This window comes from Mesoplodon densirostris, chromosome 4 (assembly GCF_025265405.1).
Source record: "Mesoplodon densirostris isolate mMesDen1 chromosome 4, mMesDen1 primary haplotype, whole genome shotgun sequence".
Lineage (NCBI taxonomy): Eukaryota > Metazoa > Chordata > Mammalia > Artiodactyla > Ziphiidae > Mesoplodon > Mesoplodon densirostris.
Genome location: NC_082664.1, coordinates 69521130 through 69547806, shown reverse-complemented (window position 1 = coordinate 69547806; position 26677 = coordinate 69521130). Strand labels below are relative to the sequence as shown.

Sequence of the window (26677 nt, the reverse complement as noted above, 5' to 3'; positions counted from 1 at the left end):
TTAGTAAAGTTTATTTTGTTCTTGCCACTCAAGAAGAGAAAAGGAAGTCATTTCCAAGTTAATATATACTTTTAAAAGGTTATTAGAAAAACATTTTAGAAGCACTCCTTTTCTTAAAGATATATGACATTTCTGCATTTGGTTGATTGTATCTTTGTGGGGTACAATTTGACATTATTTCTCTTTTTCCAGTATTTCCTGTAAACTGATAGATCTAGAGACTTAATTAGATTTGGCGCAATTCCTTGCCAAAATAAAAGTTACTTTTACTTTGCTTGGCTTTTTTTCTCATGTGAATATAAATCTTAGCTCTGCATAAATAGGTGTTAACCTATATTGCCCAAATGTAACTTTGTTAATATTAGCTCTGTCTGCCTCTCCTGGTCTGCTTTAACTCATGAAAGGAAAACAAGACTGCTGAAGACTTACCCATGTTTTCCCAGTGGGATTTACTTATATCTGGTGATTTGGCACACCCTTGTCCAGTTTTCTAAGTCAGGAAAGTGTGAATATCAGTGGAAAGAGATTAGACTTTACCATGTGAAAACTAATTCTGTTGTCTTCTATACCCATGTCTTCAGTTCCTTTAACATGATTGAGTACAGCACAGAATGTTCTGATTTCCCAATTTTCAAGACTGAAATTACTTTTCCTTATTTGCCTGGCTATTAGTGCAAACAAGGGGAGTGTTTCTTGCTGCTATTATGTTATTTCTCAAAACTCTTAACATCTTTGATTTATCATTTTGTTTTAAATATTCCATCAATACTTAAGTAATAATATGCTGTCGTATTTTTACAGCAGTAATTTTGCTAACAAGTTACTTGTGTTTTGAATGATCTGTGTGTCATCACCACGGAAATAGTACTTCACTAGAAATTCTAGTTAATAAAGCTTAACTATTTTAAAATGTTTCTTTTCTTCAGTATCTTTGTTTTGTTAGATAACTTTTAAAAACAAAGCTTCTTCTCAGATGTAGCTGTTAACACCTATTTCTTGTACTTTCTTCCTATATGGATGATTTGCTGTGCCAAGGTGAGGTTAAGGTATGGGATGGGAAAAGGGATTAAATAGGGTTATATTATGTTATGTTTATCCTATGATAATATAAGGAGCCCATAGGAAAGACATAATACTAACAGGTTGAAATACAATATAGTATACTCCTCTTTTCAAGAGGCTTGTTACTCTACTGGCAGTTAGACGTCTATATATTTTGCACTCTTTTTTTTATGTCATAGGGGAAAATGACAAGGAAGTAAGCTATGGTAAAGGATTTATTTGAGAAAGTTACAGGGTATGGTCTAAGGATCCAATCTCAGTATTAATGACCTTTTCCTGTCAAGAGGAAATTAAATTATATTCAGTACATTTAATTTGCTAAGACCTAGAAGTTTAATCATTAAGAACTTATGTCTTAGAACAAAGATGATTGTATCACAGTCATGCTAGATAATTTCTCCATGTAATTTCTTTTGCTTATCATTCATTTGCTTATTGATATCCGTATTTTATCTCTAGCTCACTATTCTTCAGAGTAGAGTTGAACTATAAAATACTGCTATTACATAAAGGAACCCACAAGTCTAATGCAAGAAGGAGGGAGAAAGAATAGAAAAGATAGCTCACTTTTGTTTTGGTTTTTTGTATGTTTGTTTTTTGAGAAAGGACAAAAAAAAAATCAAGCCTCACGTGAGTAAAATTATGTCTACGCAGAAAAGCTTAGCAACTATTAGTATGACTGGCTCTTAGCATTTATGTGAAAGGGAGTGCTATTATTATTGTAGCTTCTGTTGTAATTTTTTGTTTAAATGCAATCCATCAAGTAACAGGTCAGACTGTTAAGACTCTCTAAGAGTTTAAAAATTACATTTAAGGTTATGTTTGTTACTGGAAACAATTAAGCATCAAGAGACGTGGTCAAATAAATGTAGCCAAATATTTGTCTACTATGTAGACATGATAAAAATGAGGTAGATATGCATATTCAAATACAGGAAGAGCTCAAAATATTGATACATTATTAAATGAGTAAAGTACAAAGTATGTATAATGTAATCCCATTCTTTAAAATTTAAAGGATATGTTTGCTGACATATACAAAAATATTTTTCTAGAAGGATATACAAGAACCTTAACACAGTTTTATGTGTTTTTTGAAATTGTAATCATATGCATCTACTACTAAATTGAAATACATAAACAATTAAAGGTACCTTTATGTAACAAAACATTGGAAGAAGGTCTTTTATTTTCAGATCTGTAATTTGTCCTTGGAAATAGTAGAAAAGGCAGTAAGAATCTGTGTTATTTTTCTTATTGTAGGCAATGTTCTTAAATTCAAAAAACTGTTATTTAAAACAGAATTACTTTTTCCTAGGATTTCCACTTGAACAGAGTTAATTTGGAAGAGTCTTCAGGAGTGGAGAATTCCCCAGCTGGTGCTAGACCAAAGAGAAAAAACAAGAAGTCTTATGATTTAACTCCAGTTGATAAATTTTGGCAGAAACATAAAGGAAGGTAAATAAGAAAAACAATAAGTAAAAGATTCACCCCCCCTAGAAAGATATGCAGATGTCATATGACTTAATGGGTTTATTAAAAAAAATCAAAACAGGTCACAGTGGTTCATCTACACCATGAATAAGAACTATAATTAAAGTCTATGGAGCTCTGACTTTATTGCTTAATTTCCTAGTTCTTATGTTGTTTTTGTTAGTTGTTTTGTGGGGGCCACTTCCCTTTTCAATAAGTTCACACCATATGATTTTATAGATTTTACAGATAGTCTTTCTGAATTATATAATATACATTCAAATCTAAATGAGTACATTTGAAATAATAATAAATCCTCATTGTATATATTTCAAAATTCACACAAAAATCAATCTTCTAATCTCATACTTATAGTTCCTCTTGTGCAATACTGTTTCAGTCCATTCCCAGAAGTTGCAGAATCAGTTCAGCAAGAACTAGAGTCTTACAGAGCACAGGAAGATGAGGTTAAACGACTTAAAAGCATTATGGTAAGATTCTGTTTACTTTCTTGGAAATATAGGGAAGCAGAAGGACATCTGGAGGGGGAAAGAGGTTAACTTTTTTTCCTTACAAAAATTCAAGGCCGTTCATTGCTTTAATAACAAAAAAAAATATTCTCAGCTTACATAAAAGATATTTTTTAAAAAGAAATCTAAGTTCTAAGGAGAAGAGTGAACTCTTAAAAAAAATAATATGAATTTATGATTTGAAAAAATATATATTGTGAGTATATTTTAGAGATATATGTTCCAGTGCTGCTCATTTTACTATATTTTTGATCTAACTTCAAATTTCAGCTGTACTGTTTATTACTGTGTGACCTGTGGCAAGTCTCTGGGCCTACTTCTTTTTTCTTTTTTCTTTTTTTTAATAAATTTATTTATTTATTTTTGGCTGCGCGTGGGCTTTCTCTAGTTGTGGCGAGCGGGGACTACTCTCTGTTGCGGCACATGGGCTTCTCATTGCGGTGGCTTCTCTTGTTATGGAGCATGGGCTCTAGGCACACGGGCTTCAGTAGTCGTGGCACGTGGGCTCAGTAGTTGTGGCTCGCGGGCTCTAGAGCGCAGGCTCAGTAGTTGTGGCGCATGGGCTTAGTTGCTCCGCGGCATGTGGGATCTTCCTGGACCAGGGCTCGAACCCGTGTCCCCTGCATAGGCAGGTGGATTCTTAACCACTGTGCCACCAGGGAAGTCTCTGGGCCTATTTCTTTATCTGAAAATGCCAGCTGGTCCTTTTTTTAGTCATCCAACCGTTCATTAGATTGGTGGTGACTAGAACTTTTCTATAACTGTCAAAAATGCAGATGCTTTCTCCTTAGAAGGGAAGAATTATTATCCTGGGTGACCAGAATCTTACTGTTTATCAGTGATCTTAGGAATATATTGATTTTCATTCTTGGGCTTGGGATTTCTGAGTAGTTACTGGGACCTTTTTTTCCTTCCAGGGACTAGAAGGGGAAGATGAAGGAGCCATAAGTATGCTGTCTGACAATACTGCTAAGTTAACATCAGCCGTTAGGTAAGTAGGCAGTTTATCCTCTTTGAAATCTTTCTGTTGATAAGATTTATTTTGGAGGTTAAAAAATTGATTAATATTTTTCATGATAGGAAATAATAGTAATAGCATATACCTTTAAGACTAAAGAACTAACTTGTGTTTTTAAGTTCAAGCTGATTTAAGTTCCCTCCTTTTTATATAGCAGATAATTTGTTCCTTTTACTAGTTAGAATTGTATAATGGGGGTAATTTTGCCACTGAGATAGTATCGCTGATAAAGTAAGGTGAGTTATTGTTAATTTTATCATTACTGCTATTACTTTATTAGCTAAAGTTTAAGCAGTATCTTTTTCATACTTTAAATGCCATCAAGGAGAGAGAGTTTCGTGTTTTAGAAATTTCACATTAATCTGATTTTATTCTAAACCTCCAAATTTTGGAATCAGAAAGTTAAATGGTAGAATAATGATATTTGGGAGGCAGGTTATTTTAAAATAAGAAACATTTCAACTGTATTAAAGTGGTAAATACTGTATGTGTTCAAGCCTAGAGATTAAGTTCAGTTGATAGTTTAACATGTAATTTTGTCCCTGTTTTACTGTTCCAAGTATCCTCAGAGGAAGCAACCAGGTGTGTGTTTTATTAAAATTTATGTCATTTCTTTAGAGAATTTAATGGTTAATTTTCAATTTTTTGATACTTGTAGTTCTTTGCCAGAACTCCTTGAAAAAAAAAGACTTATTGATCTCCATACAAATGTTGCCACTGCTGTTTTAGAACATATAAAGGTAAATTTAGCTTTTCCTTCCCCACAATATAGCTACTATTTTTGTAGGGTTTTAGACTTTGTAAGGTCCTTTCATATTCATTATCTCGTTGAGCCCTCACTGTAATGTTAAGAGATATAATTATTGAAGGCAGCATTATTACCTTCATTTTTGCAAATGAGGAAACCCATCCAGGAAGATCAGTGATTTGCCCAAGGTCACATGTTCAGTAAAGAGAAGTTAGCATCTGTGGTATTTTTGTTACGTTTTATCGTATTACTTTGTTAATAGTAGACCTGTTTCTAAACATCAGTAATACAGATTTAGACATCCCTTTTACTATAGCACTATCTAAAGTATCTATTAATAACATCACTTCATTATGTAACTTGGTTCTGAACTTTTTAGTTTTAGATTAGTCTGTTAGCATTATTGCTTCTTACTGTTACCTGCTGTACTGTGATTTTGAAACAAATGTATTGGATATTCTGTATGTTGTTATCATAGTTCTTTTTTCTCATTACTTTATTCATGGTAACTCTGTATCAGCTGGACTTAATCCATTCTTCAGTGTTCTACTGTCATTTATTCTCTGGACATTGAACTGAATTCCAGTGACAGATTGATGATATACTAGGATGTGGCTATTACTGACCCCTACTTTCCATTTGAGATGATACATTTGAAAAAGCAATGTAGAAAAGCTGAATATGCTTGCTTCCTGTCCAAAGTATTGATAACAACTTGGATTTATGGAAAAGGGGATTAAACGTTTTTCTTTTTTAATGATTTAAAAAGCCTTAGAGCATTAGAAAGGAACTAATATAGATAGATAATGGACATTGTACAGCATATAATTTAAACCTGCATGATTTCTATTAAGCTGACAATCTGATTTTTTTTCCCCACATCTTGATAGTGATGCTTGCTATTTTCATATACCTACAGGAATAGAAACATAATTGAGCAGTCTATAGATGATTTCTGCGGCTGATATTTTCACTTCCATATGTTGCATCTCTGTAAAGTGGGAAAACGCTGATCAAATTTTTTTACCTGAGGTCATTGTCTCCTGTGGAGATAATATATATAACCGGTAAAATGCAACAGAGAGCTATATTGAGAATTTACTTCACTAGGAAAGTAAAGGCTTTGCTTACAAGGCTAAATATGAAGACTATGAATCTAATATAAAAAGTTAAACAAAAATTTATTGCATTAAAACAAAATATAGGTTCTGCTTTACATCTACTGAACTATAATTATGTAATCAAGATCTTATGATCCATTAAACAAATGTTTCTTGATTACATGCTGTTTATGACAGTTAATAGTCCTGTGTGTACCTTGAGATTTAAACTGTTCCATGGATTTTTTTGACATATAGTTTTTTCATTAATTTTTTTCATTATTAAACGTTTATTAATTCTTATATTTTACTTTCTGACTTCAGTTCTCACAGTTGTAAAACCAGGAAAGTGCCAAGCTTAGCTTCTACTTCCAGACTGAATTGTGTAACCCAAAGTAACTCATTATCATACCAATGGAACGTGCATAGTTTCATCTTATTCATAAAACTTTACAAACATTATCCTGCCACAAATTTATATGAATATACTCTCGGTCAGAGACTAGAGCTTATGGTTTGAGAAAATTCTGGTTAAAGTAATTTACTTACTCAATTATGTTAAGTGGCTCTGTAGGTGTTGTGCTGGGCCCTAGAGATTCTGTAATAAACAGACAAGTTCTTTGTTCTCTTGGAGCTAATATAGTAGTGACAACAAACAAAGTAAGCAAATTAGAAAACAGGATAACGTCAGGCATTTAGGTGATATGAAAACACCAAATTAGGGTGATGTGATATGATAGACACTGGCTCAGAGGGCTGTTCTACAGTAAGTGAAATCACCATCAAAGGAAATCACCTTTGATAAGGTGATGTTTTAATTGAGACCCGAATCACATGAAGGAGCCAGTTAGTGAAAATTTCAGGGCCACGTATTCCAGGCAGAGGGACTAATACGTGCTGCAAAGGCCTTAAGGCAGGAACAAATTGTTTTGGAGGACCTAGAATAAGACTAATGTACTTATAGTGAGGAGAGAAAGAGTGATAGACTATGGGGTCAAGAGACATAGGGATTTAAGTATGATGAGGTTAATGCCATGATCTGATTTATGTTTTAACAAGAGAATGGTCTGAGCTGTGTGAGGGATGGGTGAGTTCTGGAAGTAAGTGGAGAACTGGAAGATGGCTATTATACCTGACTAGGTGAAAAATGGTGTTTTTTAAGGCAAAATTTACCCACGAAGTTCTTTATGTTGCTTATTTATGATTGTATATGAGTTTTTGAGAATCACTTTGTCCTAATAGATGCCGTCTGTCTGAGCTACTTTTAATAAGCCACCATTCCTGACCCAAAAATTCTGCTTTAAGACCTGGTTGCTTGGCTCTCACTATAAAGGAACTTGTTTCTTCCAGGGCTCCTAATTGTCTGGCAGAGCATCTTATGCTAAGAAACTAATTTGTCATTCAGGGTGTTAAATACTTGTATATAAAATCTACATATTTTGGAATAATTTTTGTGCTGTAACTCAAGGAAAACACCATATTCCTAGTAGGATCTGATATAAAGAAACTATAAAGGACATTATATATAAGGTCATTCACTTGCAGAGGGAAAATAATGTCATGTATAGAACACAGTATTCCTCATTGGATCATTCTAGGAAACCCAATTAATAGTAGTTTTTTTTAAAATCATAGATAAAGGAGCATATTTATTTTAAATATTTACATATAAATTATAGTTGTATTAAATAAGCCACATACTCTGAGTTATTCTGATATAAGAAATTCTATTAGGGCTTCCCTGGTGGCGCAGTGGTTAGGAATCCACCTGCCAATGCAGGGTACACAGGTTCAAGCCCTGGTCCGGGAAGATCCCACATGCCACAGAGCAACTAAACCCGTGCGCCACAACTACTGACCCTGCTCTCTAGAGCCCGCGAGCCACAACTACTGAGCCCGAGCGCCTAGATCCCGTGCTCTGCAACAAGAGAAGCCACCCAGTGAGAAGCCCGCGCACCACAACAAAGAGTAGCCCCCGCTCACTGCAACTAGAGAAAAGCCTGCGGGCAGCAACAAAAGACCCAATGCAGCCAAAATTAAATAAATAAATAATAATAATAAAAGAAATTCTATTAGTATAGAAAAATTGGGATGTCTTCTGTGAAGAGTCCTGTTTTAATGTTAACCATCTTTCTTAAGTTACTCTCCCTTGTCAAAACTAGCACGTAAATGCTATTGTTTCCATTTTTTCTCATTACTTCTAGTTATAAAATTTTTTCTTACAGTTTTTCATAATTATTAAATTTCCAGTTTTAAAATATTTACTTTTAAGTGGCATGTTTATTTGTGCCATTATTATGTTACACCATCTGCCCCTGGCTATATAATGTTAATAATAATTAAAGAAGTATTTTTCTCCATTATCTCTTTTTTTTATTTTTAATTTTTATTGGAGTATAGTTGCTTAACAATGCTGTGTTAGTTTCTTGCTGTACAGCAAAGTGAATCAGTCCTATGTATACATATATCCCCTCTTTTTTGGTTTTCCTTCCCATTTAGGTCACTACAGAGCATTGAGTAGAGTTCCCTGTGCTATACAGTATGTTCTCATTAGTTACCTATTTTATACATAGTATCAATAGTGTATATATGTTAATCCCAATCTCCCAATTCATCCCACCCCCCCATCATCTCTTACTCTTTTCATTAGACTTTGTTGACCACCTGAGCTTTAGTTACTTCTTTGTAAACATTTTTTCACCTGAGTAGTAAATACTTATTATTAGCAAGAATATTATGACTTTTAATGCAGAGATCTCAGAACACTTCTCTTGGTATTTGTCCTTATTGCAATTTTGCATATTCTTTTGGGGTGTTTAGATTAATAGCTGCTTCTTACATTTCTTTAGATGGTTTTCTGAAGCAGAATACTAGAAGAGAAGTCCTGGCAGTTATCCAGTAGTTGATGTTTCAGTGGAAAGATAGAAGGAGCACAGCAGTTTGCAACAAGTTTGGCAAATATTATCATGTAAATGTATTGATATTCTAAGGATTTTAGTGGCTTGGGTAGTTAACGTTGGTCTAATAGATTAAATTGTTGAATCCTCATTTGTTTAAAGTAAACCTTATCTTTTGAAACCTCTTTAGCAATTTTTTCACTTCTAATACAAATAAGATTTTCCCCCACTTGCTGGTTGTTACAGAATGGATTCTGAGATTACTTAAATAATTTGTAGGCAAATTTTAATTTATTTTAATTATTGTTGTCTCACCTGCATAATCACACTGAATTAATTACTCTCTAACATCAGAAACCTAAGAAAAGGAAAAGTTACCTAGCTGTAAGTCATAGTAGAGAGAGAGAAATGGCATTATATGCTCTTTCCCCTAATGCTCTTACATCTGAATGCTCCTTCCCGAGGTAGCTGGCAAAGAATTAGCTGTTAATAAGCTGTTGTGGATCAAGTCTTCATTGGCACTGAATCTTAATTTTTGTTCTTCTTGTGGAGAAAGTTAAGCGGTACTGAATTAGATCTAAAGACATCATCTGGTCAAGCAAACATGTACTGCCTTAGGTCTACACTCTGAACAAGGTTTAGCCCTTGCTAGCTAGCAATGCTAGCTTTTAACTGGAGCCCCTCCTTCAGGGGACTAATTTTTCTTTGGTTCAACTTCACTGTCTTTCTTAGGGGAAAATAAGCTTTCAAAATAAAGTAGAAACTGAACTGATCTTCACTAGTCAACACATCAAATTAGCTGATGCCCTTTATTCCCTTGGTAAAACAGTGGTTGCTGACCACATTATTGACATGCTGACATTTGACAGCTAGTATATTTGCAAGTTGAATATTTTGTTTACCAAAGAGTTATTTGTATTTGATTCCAATCTGTTTGTGTCAATGGTATGAGCAGGAAAAGAGGATTTTTTCTATAAAACTAAGTTACATGCCTTAGACTCAATGAAGATGGTAATTTAATTATTGCCTAATTTAGTAGCAGGTAAAAAAAAAAACCACAGAAAAACTGTAAGACATTAGAAAATCTTGAAAAACACTAAAATTGCTTTGTAAATGTTTATAACTTTTTTTATTTCACTTCAAAGAAACAAAGTAGAAGTTGTAGTTGATCCCTTATAAATATGCATTATGCAAGAAAGAAAAAAATTTCAGTCAGTGAACCTCGGTACTCAAGGGAAAGGTCTTGGATCTACGTCAAGATTGACAGACAATTACACATTTTAGACCTTAAGTTAAAAGGTAGTGTTTAAAATGTTTATGTACAACACAGGTCCTTTTTTATTCTTTACATTAACTGACTTTGATTAACTGATCACTACTCTCCTGATCACAGTAGGGAAGAAATTTTACTGTACTATAAATCAGAACATTTCTCTGGCTGGATTTTGACTGATCTCTTTTAAATGATCTCTTGTCCAGTACACATACCAAGTGAATATTCATATGACCTTGGTGTCTTTTCTTCAAGGCAGGGAAAAATATATCTTGTAGCAGGAAGTCCCCAATGGACATACTGTCACTATCTTCTACCTCTTTTCATCCCAATTATGATTAGTCACTATCAGAACTTAAAGTTTTCTTTACTCCAAGTATGACCAAAGACAGCTCGTGAATGAGTGAAATATCCTTCAGTTTCTTACTATGAATTTCTGGAGGCTACTTTCACATCCTCAAAAAACAAAGTGTGAAATTACCTTTTCCTAGCTCTTTGCTCTCACTTTTCTGCCATCTACTTTCATGAAGATGAAGCATTGTCATTTAGCAAGACTCAGTTTAATAGATTCATAAACGTTAAATTCATAGAAATAAAGACTTCTCAAAACTCAATAAAGAGGGCTTCCCTGGTGGCACAGTGGTTGAGAGTCCGCCTGCCGATGCAGGGGACACGGGTTCGTGCCTCGGTCCGGGAAGATCCCACATACCGCGGAACGGCTGGGCCCGTAAGCCATGGCCACTGAGCCTGTGCGTCCGGAGCCTGTGCTCCGCACCGGGAGAAGCCACAATAGTGAGAGGCCTGCGTACCGCAAAAAAAAAAAAAAACCCTCAATAAAGGGAAAATGAACAACCCAATTTTTAAAAGGGTAAAAGATTTGAACAAAGATTTGACTAAAAAAGATACACGGGTGACAAATAAGTTCAGTGTCAACAATCATTAGAAAAATACAACTAAAACCATAGTGAGATACCTCTATACATCTATTAAAATGTCTAAAATTTAAAATATTGATCATGCCAACCTTTGGCAAGGATGCAGAAGAACTAGAACTCTCATATATTGCTGGTAGGAATGTAAAATGGTACACCCACTTTGGAAAACAGTATCTCTGTTCCTTAAAATGTTAAACACAAACCCATTATATGCTCCAGCCATTCTACTCCTAGGTGTTTACTCAAGATAAATGAAAGCATATACGTTCATTGTTCATGAATATTTATAGCAGCTCTTTGTCATAGCCCAAAACTGGAAACAACCCAAATGTCTATCAACAGGTGAATTGAATGAACAAATTATGGTATATCTATACAATGGGATATTCTACAATTAAAAGGAAGGTACTATTAATACATACAGTATATATTGTTGGATGAATCTCAGAGTAATTGCACTGAGTGAAAGATGAATGGATGAATCTCAGAGTAATTACACTGAGTGAGAGAAGCCACACACAAAAACAGTACATAATCTATAATTGCATTTACATAAAATTCATAAAAATGCAAGCTAATCTATAGTGACAGAAAGGACATAGAGAAGGGTGTTAGAGGGCCAAAAGGAAAGAAGTACATTGAGAAAATTTCCTTGGGTGATGAATGATATGTTCAGTGTTTGGATTGTGTTCATGGTTTCATGGGTATATACATATGTTAAAACTTAACAAATTCTGTGTATTGTATGTCATTATACATCAATAAAAGTGAAAAATTCAAACAAGGCTTAGTGTTCATCTATTTCAGGTCTTTTACAGATAAGAAAACAGATTTTAACTAAGTCATTGAGAAAGCCAAAGACTAATTTTGGTAATGTGGATTTTTGGCATTTTGTTTTAAGTGACATAGAATGTTAAGAAACAGAGAATATGCTATGTAATTTGTGAGTGGGTAAACCTGGGAGTTTTTTACAGACTTTTCCCTTATAGGAATATGCAGTAGGTTAAATGCAGAGAGTAGAAGCAGAATTGAGATGAACAGTCAAATGTTTAAAATAAAAGGAGAGGACAGATGCATTCCTTACTTTTTTAAATAGATTTCTCACATTTTATTTATTTATTTATACCTTGATTTGTTCTACAGAATTTGAGGTCACTTACAATGACAACACATAGACTAGCAGAATAGAGAATAACTCATGAGCACCAGGGATATACAAATCAAAGTAGAAAGTAAAAAATCAGACATAGCCCTTATAATTCCTCAGTCCTGTAGCACCCACTTTCCAAAGTCCTTCACGAAGCTCCTGTGGAACTAGGATTTTCAAGCTAGAAGGAACCGTGGGACAGAGTTTTTAGTAGATTCCACAAATTAGTGAAGTTTCTTCCTTGGTGAAATAAGGTTAAAAATAAAATTTACTGTATACCCCTCTTGGAGATTCATAATGCAGTATAATATACACATTTTATTTTATTTTTTTAAATTAATTAATTTATTTTTGGCTGCATTGGGTCTTCGTTGCTGCACGCGAGCTTTCTCTAGTTGCGGCGAGCAGGGGCTACTCTTCGTTGCATAGCATGGGCTTCTTATTGTGGTGGCTTCTCTTGTTGAGCAGCATGGGCTCTAAACGCACGGACTTCAGTAGTTGTGGCTCACGGGCTCTAGAGCACAGGCTCAGTAGTTATGGCACATGGGCTTAGTTGCTCCACGGCACGTGGGATCTTCCCAGACCAGGGCTCAAGCCCGTGTCCCCTGCATTGGCAGGTGGATTCTTAACCACTGTGCCACCAGGGAAGCCCAATATATGCATTTTAAAAACTTATTTAGCCAATATTTCTCAAACTCCGTTGACTTTGGAACACCTCTAGGGATTATTTCTTATAACCAACTCTGAGAACTAGCATTCTGCAGAACATGTTTTGTGAAATATTCTTCATTTAATCAGTGAAAGAAATAAGAAAAGAAAAGGTTAAATGTTCGCTAGTTAATGGCAGAGTTGGAACTCAAACCTGGAACTTTTTGTATTTTGTCTTGTTATCTCTTTACCATACCATTTATCATTGTTATTCAGTTTCAGTCCGGTTCTGTTTATCAAGTAAAGTCAAGAAATGTTTCATTTAAAGAAATGCCTTAGGGCTTCCCTGGTGGCGCAGTGGTTGAGAGTCCACCTGCCGATGCAGGGACACGGGTTCATGCCCTGGTCCGGGAGGATCCCACATGCCGCGGAGCGGCTGGGCCCGTGAGCAATGGCCACTGAGCCTGCGCATCCGGAGCCTGTGCTCCACAACAGGAGAGGCCACGACAGTGAGAGGCCCGCATACCGCAAAAAAAAAAAAAAAAAAGGAAAAAGAAATGCCTTAAAGAATTTTGCATTCTTTTACCTGACTCCTTCTGATACTGCCATTTTTGCTTTCTTTTCTCTATACTTATTGATCACCTACAATGTACAGTTCTGTAGACGGTTCTTATTTTAATCGAGTGAAAATATTTACACCCTGATTGTTATGTGAGTACTAGACCTTTAAAAAACATGTATTTTAAGATACTATGTAAATGAATGTGTTTTTACTACAGTGCCTTATAGAGTGCTTTACACTTCACAAATATTTTATTATCAAACTTAGCATCCTCAGATCATGAGTGTTGGCTGAAAAATACGAACATGTGATGTATTTTTTTCCTTTTTAAGAGAACAAACTTCTTTTGTGCACTTGTATATCAGATAATTTAACATAATAGATATGTTCTCTCATTCTACAGAGGAAAACAAATCTCAGAGATACTGAGTACATGACTTGAGACCAACTGCCAGAGCCTGAACTTGAACTTTGGCTTTTGACTTTTAAATCCCATACTCTGTCTACCGTGCTGTAGTTCCTTAAAACATAATCACCAAAAATGTAATGAGAATGGTTTTGCTCTTTTATAATCCCTTTAGAGTAACCATGGGTTCAAAAGTAATGTAAACAAGCAAAAAGTAGAAGTAGGGAACCCCAGTTGTCTTATTAAAATATTTGACCATTCAATGTGTTTATTCATTCATTTAAAAAATACTCAGTTGGCCTAGTCTTTTTTTTTTTTTTTTTTTTGCGTAACGCGGGCCTCTCACTGTTTGGCCTCTCCCGTTGCGGAGCACAGGCTCCCACGTGCAGGCTCAGTGGCCATGGCCCACAGGCCCAGCCGCTCGGCGGCATGTGGGATCTTCCCGGACCAGGGCACGAGCCCCTGTCCCCTGCATCGGCAGGCGGACTCACAACCACTGCGCCACCAGGGAAGCCCGGCCTAGTCTTTTATGTCCCTGAATGCTTAAATAGGAAATGAAAATTTAGTAAACTTTTAAATTGTTTCATAAAACAAGTATACTTTTTAAAATAATGGATTTGTTTTAAAGGTCAGTTATGTTGAAATACCAATAAATACCTCAAGAAAAATTCCATGCTAGGGTTACTTATTGACTGTAGTAGCGAACATGAATACATACAAATATATGTATGTATTATATACTTTGTGTATTCATTGTCAATGTAAGACTACACTCCTAAAGCTATCTTTTTTTTATGAAGCACATGCAAAATCATATCTATGTTGTTTTCCTTTGGTTTGAGTTATTTTATATAATATCTATGGAGAAGTAAAAGTGAAAGGTGTTATTATTCAAAGCTACACAAATCTTCCCAAGGTATTGCAAACACTCTTTATTAAATGTGGCCCTTTCTTTTGTTTTACATTAGCTGCATGTCTTTTTTTGGCTTTAGTTTTTTCTTAATTAATAGACTTTTTTTAGAGCAGTTTTTTGTTTTCAGGAAAATGAGTGAAAAGTACAGAGGATTTCCATGTATCTTCTTACCCACCTGTACCCAGTTTCCCCTGTTATTAATCTCTTGCATTAATGTGGTACATTTGTTACAATTGATAAGTCAATATTAATACATTATTAATACCAACTAAAGTCTAGTTACATTAGGGTTCACTCTTTGTGTTGTACATTCTGTGGGTTTTGACAAATGTATAATGACATATACCCATCATTACAATATCATACTGTTCAACTGCTCTAAAATCCCCTGTGCTCCACCTATATATCCCTTCTTCGCCCCCCCGCAAATCCCTGACAACCACTGATTTTTTACTGTCTCCACAGTATTGTTTTCCAGAATATCAGATAGTTGGAATCATACAGTATGTAATGTTTTCAGAGTAATTTCTTTTATTTAGTAAAATGCATTTAAGACCCTTCTGTGTCTTTTCATGAGTTAATAGCTCATTTCTTTTTATTGCTAGTTAATATTCCGTTGTCTGGATGTACCATAGTTTATTTATTCATTCAGTTATTGAAGGACATCTTGGTTGCTCCCAACTCTTGGCATTTATGAATAACGCTGCTATAAACATCCATGTGATGGTTTTGGGGTGGACATAAGTTTTCAACTCCTTCTGGTAAATGTCTAAGAGCATGATTGCTGGATCATATGTCCAGAGTATGTTTAGAACTGTAAAAAACTGCCAACTGCCAAACTGTCTTCCAAGGTGGCTGTACCATTTTGCATTCCCATCAGCAGTGAATGAGAGTTCCTGTTGCTTCATATCTTCACCAGCATCTGGTGTTGCCAGTGTTGGATTTTAGTCATTCTAATAGGTATATAGTATGTCTTTTTTTTATATGTGCTGTCCTATTTTTTTTACATACTTTATTTTTATTGAAGTATAGTTGATTTATATACAATGTCATTTTAGTTTCATGTGTACAGCACAGTGATTCAGTTATATACACACTCTTTTTCAGATTCTTTTCCTTTATAGGTTATTACATGTACATACTTTTATTATTTATTTAATTTTATTTATTTTATTTTTGGCCGCTCCGCAGCAGCATGCAGGATCTTAATTCCCCGACCAGGGATTGAACCCCCACGAAGGGTGGGGTCTTAACCACTGGACTGCCAGGGAAGTCCCAAGTGTGTCTTATTTTAATTTGCATTTTTCTGATGTCATGTAATGTGAAGCATCTTTTCATACACTTACTTGCCATCTGCCTATCTTCTTTCGTGAAACGTCTGTTCAGGTCTTTGGCCCATTTTTAAATTGTATTTTGTTTTCTTATTGCTGAATTTTAAGAGTTCTTTGTATTTGGTGGGGGGGGCAATTAGGATCCCTTAATGGGTGTGTCTTTGCAATTAACTTATCCCAGTCTATGGCTTGTCTTCTCATTCTCTTGGTAGTATCTTTCACAGAACAGAGGCCTCTAATTTTAACCAAGTCCATCTTTTTTTTTTTTTTTTTTTCCTTTTTTTTTTGCGGTATGCGGGCCTCTCACTGTTGTGGCCTCCCCCGTCGCGGAGCACAGGCTCCGGACGCGCAGGCTCCGGACGCGCAGGCTCAGCGGCCATGGCTCACGGGCCCAGCCGCTCCGCGGCATATGGGATCCTCCCAGACCGGGGCACGAACCCGTATCCCCTGCATCGGCAGGCGGACACTCAACCACTTGCGCCACCAGGGAGGCCCAACCAAGTCCATCTTTTTAATTATTTCTTTCATGCATCGTGCCTTTGGTGTTTTATCTAAAAAGTCATCACTATACCCAGGTTATCTAAGTTTTCTCCTGGTATCTTTTAGGAGTTTTAGTTTTGCATTTACATTTAGGTCTGGGATCCATTTTTTTTTATTTATTTATTTATTTATTTGTGGTACGCGGGCCTCTCACTGCTGCGGCCTCTCCCGTTGTGGAGCACAGGCTCTGGACGCGCAGGCTCAGTGGCCATGGCCCACGGGCCCAGCTGCTCCGCGGCATGTGGGACCCTCCCAGACCGGGGCACGAACCTGTGTCCCCTGCATCAGCAGGCAGACTCTCAACCACTGTGCCACCAGGGAAGCCCTGGGATCCATTTTGAGTCAATTTTTGTGAAAGGTGTTGGGTATGTCATTTTTTTTTTGCATGTGGATGTCCGGTTGTTCTTTCACCATTTGTTGAAAAGACTTTCCTCTTCCATTGAATTTCATTTGTGCTTCTGTCAAAGATTAGTCAACTGTATTTGCATGAGTCTGTTTCTGTACTATCATTGATATATTTGTCTGGGTTTTTTTCACAAACACCACACTGTCTTAATTATTGCAGCTTTTAAGTTAAGTATTAAAATCAGGTGTTGTCAGTCCTCCATCCTTTTTTTTTCCTCCTTCAATAATGTGTTGACTATTCTGGGTCTTTCCTGTCTCCATATAAACCTTAGAATGAGTTTGTCAATATCCACCAAATAACCTGCTGAGATTTTGACTGGAATTGTGTTGAATCTATAGATCAAGTGGGAAGAACTGACATCTTGACAATAATGAGTCTACCTATTCATAAATAAGAAATATCTCTTCATTTATTTTTTGAGTACTAATGAAAATGGTATTTCCTTTAATTTCAAAGTTCAATTGTCCATTGCTAGTATATTGGAAACCGGTTGACTTTTGTATATTAACCTCGTGTCCTACAATCTTGCTATAATCACTTATTAGTTCCAGGAGATTTTTTGATGTTTCTTTGAGATTTTCTACATAGACAGTAGTGTCATCTGCAAACAAAGACAGCTTTATTCTTCCTTCCCAATCTGTTGCTTTTTATTTCCTTTTCTTGTTTATTGCATTAGCTAGGACTTCTAGTACAAGGTTGAGTAGGAGTGTGAGAGGGAACATCTTTACCTTGTTCCTGATCTTAGCAAGAAAACATCTAGTTCATTTGCATTCTATTTTCTGGAAGAGATTGTAGAGATCTGGAATGATTTCTTTCTTAAATATTTGGTAGAATTCACTAGTAACTTATTGATCAATTTCTTTAAAAATATAGGCCTATTCATTCCATAAGATTATGTCTTTCAAGGAATTGGTTCATTTCATCTAGGTTATCAAATTTATGGGCCCAGAGTTGTTTAAAATATTTTTATTATCCTTTTAATGTCATGGGATCAGTAATGATGGCCCCTCTTTCATTTCTGATACTATTTATCTCTTCTCTTCTTTATTCTTAGTTAACCTGGCTAGAAGTTTTACCAATTTGATTGATCATTTCAAAGAACCAGCTTTTGGTTCCAGTGATTTTTCTCGTGATTTCTTGTTTTTAATTTCATTGATTTCTGCTCTTATTTTTATCATTTATTTTCTTCTGTTTACTTGGATTTAATTTGCTGTTCTTTTCCTGGGTATATCTTTTGAGAGTTCAACACATTAGTGAGATAAAACTAAATGCTTCTGAGAGTTATAAAATAAGACATAATAGTTTACAGGTACCATATAAACCTCTGTTTTCTCCAGAAATATTATAGATAAAGCAGTTTTTTGTATTTCATTATAATAATGTTGCTAATATTAGTATTTTAATATTTGTCATCTATAAAGATCATTTCATATACATTTAAAATTTCTTATTACATAGATCATTTTTGTTAGAATTTAAATATTTTTAGTAGGAGTCAGTATGTAAGATAAATTTATAGATTAAATAAACTTGTTTTCTTATTCTAAAGCAGATTTAAGTCAGCTTCCATGAATAGCACATACAGCAAAAATCATGAAATAGAAACTCACAATAGTTTCTATATAGTTATAATTGTAATTCTCAAATTTGGCTTTGAATTTTCTGGCAACCACAGTAAGAGATATGATTAAATTCTTGAAAAATTTCTCAGAAAGAATTTGGTTTTTATTCTAAGCAAAGTGTTCCTTAGTATTATGTTACAAAAGACATTGTTCATATTGGGCATTATCTAGAGTAAATTTAGTGATGTAACTGCAATATTTTAATATCAGTTACTGTCATGGATTTTACACAGCAACTTAATGAACGTTAAGGGCATAATATTAAAATATAATTCATTGAGGGCAGTTTTATGAGTGACCAATGTAATAAAGTCTAAGTTTATGGCATTCTAGTGTTTTTTTTCTTACACTAAGAATAGAATTTTTAGTATCTAAAGTGGAAATCTTTTTCATTCTTTAAATAATATAATAATATAACTTTTTAAAATTGGCTGGATTTAGATAGCAAAGAAGTTGAGGTTACGCCTTCTGATTTGGGCCTGGAATGCTAGAAAGTCAGTGTTCTTGGTAGAGAGAAAAATGCATATATTTGGAAATGAGATAACTAACTAGTAAGGTGGATAGCCTGTTGTAGAAATTGAAGATCCTAATCAGGTTCCTCACCTTGACAGTATACTGTCCCATTTCTGCTCAGAAGTGAGATAGAAGTATAATGATGAATTTTATTCAAGATTTCTAAGTCACTGTGGCATATGAGCAAATGCTCCAGAATAAATATTCTCAGCCAGCTGTGCTATAGAACACCTTAAATATTTTCATGGAACCTCCAGTTTTAGTGCAACATAATTTTTCACGTTAGCAAACCCATATAAACCCACTGGCATGAAATGCAGCAAAAAATACACCTAAATAACTAAAAATATATTAACATGCTATTGTGTTATATTATGAAAGGCAATTGAGTTTTAGAGAATTCCAGTCATCTTGCGGGGCACAAGGCATAAAATAATGAACAAATAGCTTAGTATAATCTAGACTTTATGCTCTAGTGACATATACAGACCACATACTATTATAATACAGCATACAGAGGCCACTCACCTGGAGGAAGAATTATCCAAAACAGCCTTGAATGATGATAGGAACTGCACATTTAAAAAAGAAAGGAAAAACAAGAAAAGGCTAGAGTGTAAAGGATCTTCAACTTAAGATTAGGTTATATCCTAAAAGTATAGTTCTAAGTTCATTTTAGCTTAAGGATATACTTTCCTATAGACATTAACATGGCAGATAGGTCCCTGTCCTACAAACCCTATTTAATTCATAATCTGGAATGTTTCAAATGTTGTGTTGCAGCAAAAAAGGGTTTATCATCCCCTCTCCTGTAGAAGTACTGGTAGAAGAATATTGGGATTCTTAGTAGTGAAAGGAAGTAATAACTGTCTAATCCCTTCTTGTCTTTACTTTTACTGCTGACTAAGGAATAGAACTGGGGCTTGGAGAAGAAGGAAGGCCAAGAAATACCACTCTAGTCTTTGTCATCACCTCAGTCTATCACTGAGGTTGTAGCTAGCAGTGAATAGGGAGTCCCAGAATGGTGGTGTCTGTAGCTAGGATAAACAGAGGAATGGTAAAAGAGAAGGGAAAAAATCCCCCACAGTCATAGGAAGGAAAAAGGAATTCCTTTCATGTCCTGTATGGGTCATCAATAAATCTTCCTAGGTAATGGGTTCTCAGAAGGCAAGAAATGCATACTACTTATACATCCCGAATGACTTGAGGGTTTTCAGAAGTGTCCCTTCTTTTTTTTTTTTTTTTTTTTTTTTGCGGTACACGGGCCTCTCACTGTTGTGGCCTCTCCCGTTGCGGAGCACAGGCTCCGGACGTGCAGGCTCAGCGGCCATGGCTCACGGGCCCAGCCGCTCCGCGGCATGTGGTATCTTCCCGGACCGGGGCACAAACCCTGTCCCCTGCATCGGCAGGCGGACTCTCAACCACTGCGCCACCAGGGAAGCCCTTTTTTTGTTGTTGTTGTTCTTTTTAAACCCCGTAGACTATTGACTGTCACCAGTCAAAAAATGCCGTACACACAGACATATACATAACACTTTACACTTTATTTCAAATTAACAAAATTATAAACACAGTTACAGGTAAATGACAATTCAGTACATTTAGTTGGATAATATATATAAAATGCATATATATGTGGTTAATTTGATGTGAATGTTGACACAGTGCACTGAGAAATGAAAAACATCAGCCTGATTGTCCACTGATAACTCCGAAATTGGGAGAAAAACACTAGAATTTTTTTTTTTAAATCAGATTCTTCTCTTAGCTCTTCTAAAGGGATTATTAGGAAATTCATGGCTCTGAGTTTATATTCACTAGATATAATTTGTATTCTATATATAGTCCTTTATTTTTCTGTAATATTCCCTTCTTGATAATTCATTCTTGATATTTATTGAAGCTACCGAAAATCTGTTTATTATCTTGACCTTGTTATTTTGTTTTATATTTTTAATTTGTCTGTTTTCCATGTAACTTTTGTTATCCAATTTTTATCCTCCTTTGAATCCATATTGTAGAAGAATAATCAATCTTTGGGACAGAAGTTGTTTCTCTTATATTTTCCCTTATTTCAAGAAAGTGAAAAAGGACCGACCGATAGATATTATGTCTCTGGACAAAGTAACCTTTTACCACATATATGTAAATTATGTGTATTACGAAAAAAACCCAAATATATACTAATTGACACATATACTTTCTTTCATAAAGCATATACAAAGGAAGCAATAAGTTGTTCTTGAGGAAAATGTAATTTTCCCTACTCTTTATCTGTGGTGTACATTGGAGTCTGACCTGGATTTGAATCTCAACTCTCTACTACTTCTACTCTGGTAACCTTGAATAAATTTATGTTTCTTTATGTCTGTTTCTTCATCTTTAAAACGGGACTAATAATTCTTAGCTCATAGTGGTATCTGGAGAATTAAATGAGATAATCTAAGTTTGTAGTTTTTAAACACTGTTCTCTGGTACCCTAGAGTTCAATAGAGACATTTAATGGGTCACTTGTATCTTTATGTTTAGGGTTCTGCAGAAGATTTGGTTTGAGAAAGAGGGTCCTGAGGTTCTCTGTTTAAAAACATTTGAGGGCTTCCCTGGTGGTGCAGTGGTTGAGAGTCCGCCTGCCGATGCAGGGAACACGGGTTCGTGCCCTGGTCCAGGAAGATCCCACATGCCACGGAGCGGCTAGGCCCGTGAGCCATGGCTGCTGAGCCTGCGCGTCCGGAGCCTGTGCTCCGCAATGGGAGAGGCCACAACAGTGAGAGGCCCGTGTACCGCAAAAAAAAAAAAAAAACATTTGAAAGCCATAGCTGTAAGTAAAGTGCCTTGCACATAATAGATACTGAACAGATAGTAGTTCTTTCATTCAGGTTAGAAAATCTCCACTCCTTTCTCTCCCACATGAGGCTCCCTTCCAATCAGTATATTGAAATGCTATGTTATTTTTCTTTAACCCCTTTATTGAGATATAATTCACATACCATACAATTCACCTATTTAAAGTGAACAATTTAGTGGTTTTTAGTATATTGACAAAGTTATGCAACCATAATCACAATGCAATTTTAGAACATTATCATCACCTTCAAAAGAAACTCTACCCATTAGCAGTTGAATTAAGTTGTTTTTGAATTGTTTCCATTGTTAATTAGAAGTTAAACTAGGAGTAAATTAGCACATCAAGAAGAGCAAAATGAATCTAATGTCTGTACCTCCATAAGTCAGTGAACCATGTTTCTTCATTGATTTATGTAGGTACAGACATTAGATTCCATTATGGCATTTAGCCTACATAATTTTATATATTAAGTCACTAAAGACTTGATTCTTTACATTTTTCACTTCTAGAAGTTCATTTATCTCCTTTTATAACTTCTAAAGATGACTACTTGATCTGTATATGTCCTGCTATTAGCTTAGACATTCAACAAATATTTTATCAAGTACTTGTTATGAGCCAGGTGCTGTGTTAGACTCCTAGGGTTAAACAATTAATTAGACACACTTTAAGGAGTTTACAGTTTTAGGAGACCAAAGACAGTAATGTGGTGTGATCATTATTATGGAGAAGTGTACAAAGTGCTGTCAGTACACACTTAAGGGATTAATACATTCTCCCAGTGAAGAAGATTGGGGGAGGGGCAGGAAAGGGAAAGAACAGAGACTGAAGAGTTACAGAGACGCTGCAAAGAGGCTGGACCTTGAAAAATGAGTAGAATTCACTGGGCAGGTGATGGAGGAGAAATACATTCTAAAAAAGCTAAGAGTATATAACCCAAGCCTAAGCCTTGAGGATTAAAAGCATACACTACGTATGTAGTGTACACTGACTTTAACGAAAGTCAGTGAGTTAATTGATGTGACTAGAGGGAACTGAACCCAGTGAATAGTGATAAAACAGAAAAGTTGGCTGGAGCAGATTGTGAGGGCCCGAAAGTCAGCCTAACACCTTATTTTATCACCTTCCCCCTTCCATTCCTAGCTTTACTCTACAGATAATTAGCCTTTCCCAATCTAATATTTATGTTAACATAGTTCCTACTACTATTATCCTAGTTTCCCAGGAGTTATCTTTGACTTTTTTCACTAGCTTCCTTCCCATATACATTCTCATGTTAATTATTAAGTTTCTGTCTCTTCCTTTCCATTCACACAGTCACCACCATGTTCTCTTTCCTAGGATCTCCTTTCTATTTCTTTTGTTCATTTTTGATATTACATTTTTCCATTCCTAGGACTTTACCTCTCATCTACTTTGTTATTCAAAGTAGCTTTATACAGTAGTTAAAGTGGTTCCTGTATCAGGGAATCTGAAGAATATGAAAAGCCATTTATAAAAAGGAAAACTCTGACAGTTTATTAACTCTTATCTAGACTTCACTAATAAGGAAATTCTCCATGTACTAGTTATATTGAGTGAAAACAAGGGACAGAAGAGTATAGTATGTTACCTTTTGTGGCAGAAAGCAGAGGGATCTTAGGGTATAGATACTATTTGCATAGAGAAAGTGAAAAACTATAGGAGAAATAAAGAATATCCAAAGAAGCAGGTGGAAAAGGACAGGAGTGAAGACAGGTCTCAATGTATTTACCTTTTCATGTTGTTTGGATTTTCAAACAGAATATTTCATCTGTTTAAAGCTCTGGCCTTGTGTGCCACTGCAGGGGAGTGGGATTGAGGGACTCTGGTTGATTGCCTGTTGCCTCATATATGAAATCACTCCTGAGTCTGCCACTCAGATCTATCCACTCTGATTATGCCTTGGTATGATCCCTTTAACTGAAATGAACTCTGTCTATCCATGTCCCCAAATCACTCTCAAAACAATTCAAAACTCATCGCTTCCTTCTCCACAATTGGTTAATTATTTCATTCTATCATCTGATCTTAATATATTTATTTATATTCTATATTTACATTTTGGTTCTTTGTTGGTATCTCATAAGTATTCTCATTTATTTCATGAATGGTTTCTAGTTAGATTGGTAATACCTTCAGTAGTAAAGCATGTTCTTTTCTCTTGTCTATTTGAAGCATAATTTAATAGATACTCGATAATTTTTATTTACCTCGGATTATCCTAACATGTTAATTTCATTTGGATAATTTTAATCAACGAATTTTAAATTAGAAAAGCTGCCATACAGAAAAGCTAAGTTTGACTACTTTTCCATTATCTAAACTTCAGAGTATTAAGTAGGAAAATAGTTTATTTAAAAACCATTGAAAATAATTAGGGTAACTTTCCGGTTAGGATGAAAATATCTGAATTTACTCACTAAAAAATTAAACGTAACATGACCACTTGATATTAATTTGCATGGAATACAGTGTTATTTGTATGCTAGTTACTAATTAATACAATAATTGAGATTTGTGTGATTTTTTGTCTTTGCTAATATATGACATGCAGAGTTAATTCTGAATTTATAAGTAAAATATGATAAATATAATAGTCAATCTATCATTTTTTTTACATTAACTATATAATCAAAAGTAAGAAACTTTAAATTCTACTAGGAAATGAACATTTGTTTTTCAAATTGATCATAGAAACTTGTAAGCTGAGAGTCCTTTAGTATGTTTTTATTACTTGATGTATTCTAATCTGACACTTATTTTGAAACAGGCAAGAAAATTGGATGTATATTTTGAATATGAAGAAAAAATAATGAGCAAAACTACTCTGGATAAATCGCTTCTAGATATAATATCAGACCCTGATGGTATGTACCATGAATTCTGATGAATCCAGCATTTTCCATTTGAGTAAAATCTGAATAGAATCATTGTTTTTCTCATAATCTTTGCTATTTATGAGATAATTAAATGAGCTATTTCCTGTTGAGAAATTTGTAACATAGCAGTTACTAAGGTAGAAAAATGATTTACATTTTATTTTATTGAACTTTTCTTTGATGGTATGTAAGTGCTTTTTTTTGTGGGGGCGAGGTATTTAAGCACTTTTTATATTCATTTGTTTAAAGTGATACATTTAAAGCTCAATTTCTTCTGGCTCCAGGAAGGTTTGAAGGTAAAATATTCAAAGCCAGAATCTCTAAATGATGCAGTTTCTAATTACTTTGGTTTCACCCTAAAGAGTTTCCTAAAAAGATGTATCTAAAACTGAATTTTGTTTTAAATATTTAGGGAATTCACTTTTTTTTAAACACATTTAGTGGAGTATAATTGCTTTACAATGGTGTGTTAGTTTCTGCTTTATAACAAAGTGAATCAGCTATACATATACATATACCCCATATCTCCTCCCCCTTGCGTCTCCCTCCCACCCTCCCTATCCCACCCCTCTAGGTGGTCACACCACCCTCCCTATCCCACCCCTCTAGGTGGTCACAAAGCACCGAGCTGATCTCCCTGTGCTATGCAGCTGCTTCCCAATAGCTATCTACTTTACATTGGTTAGTATACATAAGTCCATGCCACTCTCTCACTTTGTCCCAGCTTACCCTTCCCCCGCCCCGTGTCCTCAAGTCCATTCTCTACGTCTGTGTCTTTATTCCTGTCCTGCCTCTAGGTTCTTCAGAACCTTTTTTTTTTTAGATTCCATATATATGTGTTAGCATACAGTATTTATTTTTCTCTTTCTGACTTACTTCACTCTGTATGACAGTCTCTAGGTCCCTCCACCTCACTACAGATAACTCAATTTTGTTTCTTTTTATGACTAATATTCCATTGTGTATATGTGCCACATCTTCTTTATCCATTCATCTGTTGAGGACACTTAGGTTGCTTCCACGTCCTGGCTCTTGTAAATAGAGCTGCAATGAACATTGTGGTACATGACTTTTTTTTTTTTTTTCTTCGTATATGGCCTTTATTATGTTGAGGTAGTTTCCCTCTATGCCCACTTTCTGGAGAGTTTTTATCATAAATGGGTGTTGAATTTTGTCAAAAGCTTTTTCTGCATCTATTGAGATGATCATATGGTTTTTCTTCCTCAATTTGTTAATATGGTGTATCACATTGATGATTTGCATATATTGAAGAATCCTTCTATCCCTGGGATAAATCCCACTTGGTCATGGTGTATGATCCTTTTAATGTGTTGTTGAATTCTGTTTGCTAGTATTTTGTTGAGGATTTTTGCATCTATATTCATCAGTGATATTGGTCTGTAATTTTCTTTTTTTGTAGTATCTTTGTCTGGTTTTGGTATCAGGGTGATGGTGGCCTTGTAGAATGAGTTTAGGAGTGTTCCTTCCTCTGCAATTTTTTGGAAGAGTTTGAGAAGGATGGGTGTTAGCTCTTCTCTAAATGTTTGGTAGAATTCACCTGTGAAGCCATCTGGTCCTGGACTTTTGTTTCTTGGAAGATTTCTTGCATCTTCTCAATCTTTGCCTCCATTCTTTCTGAGGTCCTGGCTTATCTTCACTGTCATTATTCTGAATTCTTTTTCTGGAAGATTGCCTATCTCCATTTCATTTAGTTGTTTTTCTGGGGTTTTATCTTGTTCCTTCATCTGGTACATAGCCCTCTGCCTTTTCATCTTGTCTATCTTTCTGTGAATGTGGTTTTTGTTCCA

At 35.2% G+C, this 26677-nt stretch overlaps 1 protein-coding gene across 1 annotated transcript in view; it reads left to right on the top strand.

The window, feature by feature from the left end:
* The window catches only part of SCFD1 (sec1 family domain containing 1), a 133045-nt gene that overhangs the window by 54638 nt on the left and 51730 nt on the right, over positions 1-26677 (top strand). The window contains exons 11-15 of the mRNA XM_060096357.1: positions 2381-2520; positions 2936-3026; positions 3983-4056; positions 4742-4823; positions 24761-24857. Coding sequence (XP_059952340.1) covers positions 2381-2520; positions 2936-3026; positions 3983-4056; positions 4742-4823; positions 24761-24857 — 484 coding nt within the window. The remainder of the gene's footprint in view (positions 1-2380; positions 2521-2935; positions 3027-3982; positions 4057-4741; positions 4824-24760; positions 24858-26677) is intronic.